At 53.1% G+C, this 7,107-nt stretch overlaps 1 protein-coding gene across 1 annotated transcript in view; it reads left to right on the forward strand.

Moving 5' to 3' along the window:
• IGFN1 (immunoglobulin-like and fibronectin type III domain containing 1) overlaps positions 1–7,107 on the forward strand; it is a 35,473-nt gene that overhangs the window by 10,330 nt on the left and 18,036 nt on the right. Inside the window, exons 9-11 of the mRNA XM_011931837.1 lie at positions 1,050–1,218; positions 2,700–2,972; positions 3,732–7,102. Of these exons, the coding sequence (XP_011787227.1) occupies positions 1,050–1,218; positions 2,700–2,972; positions 3,732–7,102 (3,813 nt within the window). The remainder of the gene's footprint in view (positions 1–1,049; positions 1,219–2,699; positions 2,973–3,731; positions 7,103–7,107) is intronic.

Raw genomic sequence — 7,107 nt, forward strand, 5'->3', positions numbered from 1 at the left:
TCCATCCTTCCTTCCTTCCTTCCTTCCTTCCTTCCTTCCTTCCTTCCTTCCTTCCTTCCTTTCTTCCCTCTCTTTCTCTCTCTTTCTCTCCTTCTACAGAGTCTTACCCTGTTGCCCAGGCTGGAGTGCAGTGGTGCAATCTCAGCTCACTGCAACCTCTCCCTCCCAGGTTCAAGCAATTCTCCTGCCTCGGACTCCCGAGTAGCTGGGATTACAGGTGTTTGCCACCACACCCAGCTAATTTTTCATATTTTCAGTACAGATGGGGTTTCACCATGTTTTCCAGGCTGGTCTTGAACTCCTGACCTCAAGTGATTCACCCTCCTCAGCCTCCCAAAGTGCTGGGATTACATGCATGAGCCATCATGCCCAGCCAGTTCTATTTCTTTCTCACATAAATTATTTACTTATTTATGATATTTATTATTTATATTTTTCCCCCATAGGATTTTAGCTAGTGAGAGCAGGAATCTTTTTAGGCATTGATGTGTCCTAAGTACCTAAAACAGTGCCTGGCACACAGTGCGCCCCGAATAAGTATTAGCTGTTATTAATATTCAGCAAGTAGCAAACCAATCTAGGGCTTAAAGTAGGTATACATATAGATTACTGGGTTTGTAGAGCCTTATGGATATCTGATGGTATTCTCTGCAAGTTCCTGTTGGTGAATAAGTTGAGCTGGGGCCCGTGGGCCACTGGTGTTGTGTCCAGCCTCCCCTGCTATCCTCGCAGGGCTGCTGGGGAGTAACTCTACTCACAGCCTGAGCTGGAATGTCAGCAACTTCAGGTGCCCCTTTATATAATACTTGCAGACTTTTCACTCCATGGACGTTCCTAGAGCATGGATTCCCATCCAGCTCACAACCCCTGTTCCCATGTCCTCCAGGCCCTGCTGTCCACCCCATCCCAGCTCCTCTATGGTTCCAGGAATCTGTTGTCTGGTGACTGGGCCTGTGGGAGAAAACTGCTGGTTATAGCCAGAATGGGACTGGGGCAGGAAGCACTGAGGACCCGCTGAGGCCCGCCTCCTCTTCCTTTTCTGGCCTTAGGACGGTGAGATGATCCCCTATGGCTTCAACAACCAGACCAAGCACTGTCTGCGCCGGCTGGGAAAGCGCTATGAGTTCCAGATCCAAGACCTGAGGCCTGAGGACTCTGGCATTTACCAGGTCAAGGTGGAGGATGCTGTGGTCTTCTCCACAGAACTGGAGGCCAGTGGTGAGTTGCCAAAGTTGGAGTCGGGGAGATCTGTGAGACGTGGAGTCCATGTTGGTGCAATGTGTGTGTCGGGGGGTAAATGTGATGTGGCCCCAGCTGCAAAGACAACTGGGAGATGGACACATACCTAGATGGCCAAATTTTGATGCTTTCTGTTTTCCAAAGCCTTGGTGCAAGTTATCTCTCCTTGTGCTGAGCTGGGTTCTACTGAATTACCGTCACAGACATAAAACATATGTGTCATGCCTCTGCTCAGACCTTCTGCAGCCACCAATTATTTTCAGATCAGATCCAGACTAACTGCACAGCCTCTAGCACTCCTTTCTGTCGCATGTCCTCATCTCCCACAAAGCCCTAGCAAGAATCTCTGGGTTAGGCATCCTCGCGCTCCACACAGACCTTTCCTTTTCTGCTTCCTGTATTCCTTCCCCATCTAGGAACTGCCACTCCTCCTTCATCAAACTCTGTCCCATCCCCATGAGTACCTGTGTCCACATCACTCTCAGAGCACCTGCCAGCTCAAGGGGGTTCTTGAAAGGACAAGGAGAGGCCTGGGGAAGGGAGCATGTCCTAAGAACATGGCTAAATCAAGGTTGGGGGAGAGAAAAGGGGGTTATGTGTCCCAGCAGTGGGGAGGTGCCCAGATGCGGCTTTGGAAAGCCTGAAAAAGTGCAGTTTGGGAAAAGGAGTGTGGGTTTGGGAGTCAGCCAGACCCGGGTGTGAATCTTGGTTTCTCTTAACTGCATAAGACTGGAGCAAGTTGTTTAACTTTTTTTTTTTTTTTTGAGATGGAGTCTCGCTCTGTCACCCAGGCTGGAGTGCAGTGGCCGGATCTCAGCTCACTGCAAGCTCTGCCTCCCAGGTTTACGCCATTCTCCTGCCTCAGTCTCCCCAGTAGCTGGGACTACAGGCGCCTGCCACCTCGCCCGGCTAGTTTTTTGTATTTTTTAGTAGAGACGGGGTTTCACTGTATTAGCCAGGATGGTCTCGATTTCCTGACCTCGTGATCTGCCCGTCTCGGCCTCCCAAAGTGCTAGGATTACAGGCTTGAGCCACCGCGCCCGGCCTGTTTAACTTTTTAAGCCTCAGTTTTCTCACCTGTAAAAAGAAATTAATAATACTTACCTGGGGGTAAGCAATTATTACTTGGATGAATAAGGTAAAGGATGAATAAGATAAAGTACTGTCTCTTAGCATAGTGGTTTCCCTCATGCATCCACCTTGTCCCCAAATATAACTTTTGGGTTTAGAAGTATGGAATCCCAGAGCTGAAAATAAGCCTCATTGTTCATAATTCTAACCCCTCATTTTATGCGGGGGGAATTGATACCTGAGGTCCGGAGGAGACCTATCCCAGGTAACACAGGGAATTTGTGACTGAGCTGGTCTAAGCTAGGATTTCTGAGTGGCTGGCCCTGCCCCCTCAGGTCACACTGTGTCATACCATCAAGCTGATATCCCCATTCCTGCTTCCCTGACAGCCATACCCCCAAGAGTGGTGGTCCCACTGGCGGAAACCCACTGTGAGGAGCACGGTGACGCAGTCTTCGAATGTACCTTCTCCAGCCCCTGCCCTAGTGCAGCCTGGCATTTCCGGCACCGGCTACTCCACCCCAGTGACAAACATGAAGTGTCTGTGTCCCCCGACGGGCTGACCCACCGGCTGGTGGTGAGGGGGGCCCGTTTCTCAGACATGGGCCCCTACTCGCTGGGCACTGGGCCCTACACTTCCAGCGCCTGGCTGGTGGTTGAAGGTGAGTGTTTCACATCTCTGTCTTTCTCTGCCTCCAGGGAAGACCTCGGGGCTGCGGAGGCATGAGGAAGGCGAGGCAGTGGGATTTCCTTTGGTCAGCCATTTGCTCTGGAGCGATTCCCTTGCTTAGAGAGAATAAGGAAGGCTCCTTAGATTATTCTCCACCCGCTGCTGTGCAGACCTTCATGGCCAACCCAACCTTCTCAGCTGTGCCTGCTCCGCTGGGTCTGTTGGAATTACTCTGGGGCACAGATGGCTCTAGGGTCCTAGGCAGCCTTGGGACAGTGGCCCAGGTTCAGTCTGGAGGAGAAGCCCCTGCACCAGACCAGAGAGCACTCTCAAACCTCCCTGGGGATTGAAATTTGGGTTCAAGATGTTCCCAGGAAAGTGTAAATTGGACATAAGTAAGGCAGGTGATAGAGCAAGTCGATATTTTAAAAATCATGCACCTGCTGCGGCAGTTTGATAAACAAATGACTTTTGGCTTATGTGTTTTCTCCAAAATCCTCATGAAGCCTATAGCAGGGTGGCCTGTGGATATGGGACTGGGGGAGGTGGTGATGGGATTCACCCATCCATCCCCGGAACACCCTGGCTGCCTTGTCAGGTGGTCAGCTTGCTTCTCTCCTGAGGAAGCCTAGGTCAGGCAAGCAGCTGGGCTCAGGCAGGTGCTTTGGCCGGATTTAACAGGAGTTTTGGTATTTTCTCTTGTGTCTCCATGTGGGCACTGATCTTCCATATGAATAACCCCTCACTGAAGCTGGGAAGGATAAAGACCTTCAGTCCACAAGTGCTGACCACCAACTACAGAGGCAAGGAGCCCAGGCCTCAGGGGCAGAAGAGTCTGGGAGCATCAACAGCCAGGGAGAGAAATTCAGAGAGCAGGACTCCAGTGGGGGCTCCCTTGAGGGGTCAGGGATGTCTTCTGGGTTCCAGCACATAGCCAGCCCAGACAGGGATGACCGTGGCAGACATGGCTACTCCTTGATGGAGGACAAGGGAGCAGCTGACACAACCTGGGGCCCTGGACAGGAAGGCGAAGGCTTTCTAGAAGCAGAGGGAAGCAGAGTCACTCTTCCCAGGGAAAGGCAATCTGGCAGAGAGGGAGGCTGGGCTGAAAGCCTTGCAGAGAGGCCCCATCTACAGGGAGAGAGCTCAGAATCAGGGTTGGGCCTCCCAGAAAAACGACAGCAAGATCGTGGCAGAGACAGCAATGGTGATGAATGCTGGAGGACAGCAGGAGGCTGGGAGGCTGAGTCCAGTCTGCTTCGGGCTGGAGGACTGGGGAGCAGCAGGGAAGGAAAGGAGCACAGAGGGGATAGTGGAAGACAACTGGATAGGCACGCCCCGGAGCAACTGTGGGATGCTCAACTGAGACCTGAGAGAGGAAATAGTGACCTACAGGGCTACCAGTCTGATCCTGTAGGGTCCTGGCCAAGAGGAAAGCAGATAAAGATTTCACAGGGTGACAGCTTGGCTGAGATGGACAGAGGAGATGCTCCAAGTAGGGAAAGAGGGAGAGGAGTAATAGTGTGGGGTAGTGGGACTGGCCTGGGAGAAGCTGAAGACAGCAATGGGGCGGGAGGTCCTGGCACCCTGGAGTTTACTGGAGGAAGAGGTTCTGGCTCCAAGGCAGGTATGGGCCCTAAATCCTGGGGTTCTCAGGGAGGTAGAGATACTGACTATGGGGAAGCCTGGGGCTACTGGGGGTCAGGAGAGTTTCTAGGACAGACTCTTGGAGGCAAGGACTTTCAGGAACCATCAATATCAGGTGGTAGAAAATTCCTTCTGGGAGATGGGAGTCCTGAGATCAAAGCTGAAGACTCACTGCAGGAGGCAGATGGTCTGTGCAGGGGGGAATCTGTAGTTGGAGGAAGTGTCTACAAAACTGGCCCTGGAGGCCCAGGAGACCCCAGAGGCTGTGAAGGTGGCCTACAGAAGCTCAGGGGAAGGGATGGCCAGGAAACAGCTTGGGCCTCAGGTGAGATAGGGGATGACCCCAGAAGCTTCCAGTCTTCCCAGGAGTGGACAGCAGATCACAGAGCAGCAGGGGGTGTTGGCAGAATAGAATCTAAGGGCACAAGTCCTTGGGATGACACACCATCTAGCCTCAGAAAAACTGGAGCCCACTATGGGTCTGGAGTGCTGGGACCCAGTGGAGGGCAAGAGGGTATGGGTGGTACCCAGGTGGCTGTACTGACAGAGTCTGGTCAGGGGGTGGATGCCAGAAGCCGTGGGCTAAGTAGGTCTCTAGGTCTGGGTGCTCAGGGATCTGGGGTGATACTAGGAGATACGGAAGGATTAAGAGGTCCTGGGTCAATAGGGTCTGAACCAGATTTCTGGAATGGGTCAGGGAGCTCCAGAGTAAAAGGACCCAGAGGCTATAAGGATGACTTGGAAGGTCCTGGGAGAATGGAATCTAGGTACGAGGGTGGCTTAGGATATTCTAGGGGAATAGGCCCTAAAAGTGGGGCTGGTTATAGCTATGGCTCAGGGGTTCCAGGAGAAATGGGGTCTGGCCATGGTGCTGGTTGTAGAGTTTCCCCTAGGGCACCTGCGGGAATGGAGTCTGAGGAAGGGGGTGCGTACAGGAATGGCTCCAGAGTGCCTGGGGGAGTGTGGTCAGGAAACGAAGATTCTGGCCCTGCAGGAGGAGGGTCTGGGAGAGTTGCCAGTCTTAAGAATGGCTCAGGTGGTCCTGATGGAGCACCCGTGGATGACATCAGGAATTGGGCCTCTGCACGCCAGGGCGGCATGGGCCGTAGGGGAGGGCACCATTCAGATGGCGGCCTAGGGAGTCCTGAGATGACGGGGTCTGTGGGTAGAGGTGGTCTCAAGGCCCCTGGAGTAGTGGAGATTGTTGGGATGGGATGTGTGGAAGCAGAACCAGAGAGCTCTGAAAGAATAAGGCCTTGGAGTCAGACTGGCCTCAGAGCCTCAGAGGTTCTGGGGGCCTTTGGAGAAGGAGGCTATGAAGATGGTTCTGGGGGTCCAGAAGCCATGGAACCAAGGTCTCTGAGAGCAGGGAGCAAAGTGGGTGAGGGGGATGGGACAACATGCCCTGGTGCTAGGGCCTCTGGAGCTGGAGCTGGTTACAGGGATGATACCAGACACCCTGAAGCACTAGCACCTCACACCAGGGCTGCTTCTAAGAGCCAGTGGGCTTATGGGGCTGACAATGTGCTGGGTTATGAGGATGGATCAGAACTTCCAGGGCCTCAGGGAACTGGGGTCAGAACAGCCTATGAAGGAGGGTCAAGGGGCCTTGGGCGTAGGAGTACAGGGCCAGGGGGTGAGGCAGGCTTTAGAGATACTTCAGGGGACCTCCAAGGAATGGGATCAGCAGATGGGCCGGGTTGTAGGAAGGGTATTGGGAGTTCGGAGGAAATGGGGTCAGTGGATAAGGAAGGTTACAGGGAAGATTTGGGGACTCCTGAGAATATGGGTTCGGGGAGCAAGGCTGCTTATAGGGATGGTGTAGGGGGTTCTGGGGCAATGGGGTCAATGGATGAAGTAGATTATAGGAAAGATTTAGGGGCTCCTGGAGGAATAAGTTCAGTGAGCAAGGCAGATTATAGGGGTGGTTTACAGGGTTCCAGGGAAATGGGTTCAGAGAGCAACGCAGATTATAGGGGTGGTTTAAAGGGTTCCAGGGAAATGGGGCCAATGGATGAAGCAGATTATAGGAAAGATTTGGGGGTTCCTGAGGGAATGGGTGCAGATTATAGGGGTGGTTTAAGGGGTCCTGGGGAGATGGGGTCAGTGGATGAGTCAGGTCATAGGAATGGGATTGGAGGTTATGGGGAAATGGGGTCGGGTTATAGGGAGGGTGTGGGGGCTCCTGAGGGAATGGGCACAGGGAGCAAGGCAGGTGATGGCTTAAGGGGTTCTGGAGAAATGAGGTCAATGGATGAGGCAGATTATAGGAAAAATTTGGGAGCTCCTGAGGGAATGGATTCAGGGAGCAAGGCAGGTTACAGGGGTGGTTTAAGGGGTTCTGGGAAAATGGGGTTAATTGACGAGGCAGGCTCTAGGAAAGATTTGGGGGTTTCTGAGGGAGTGGGTTCAGGGAGTAAGGCAGGTTTTAGGGATGGTTTAGGGGGTTCTGGGGAAATGGGGTCAGTGGATGAGGCAGG

This window comes from Colobus angolensis, unplaced genomic scaffold (genome assembly GCF_000951035.1).
Source record: "Colobus angolensis palliatus isolate OR3802 unplaced genomic scaffold, Cang.pa_1.0 Scaffold91, whole genome shotgun sequence".
NCBI classification, from domain to species: Eukaryota; Metazoa; Chordata; class Mammalia; order Primates; family Cercopithecidae; genus Colobus; species Colobus angolensis.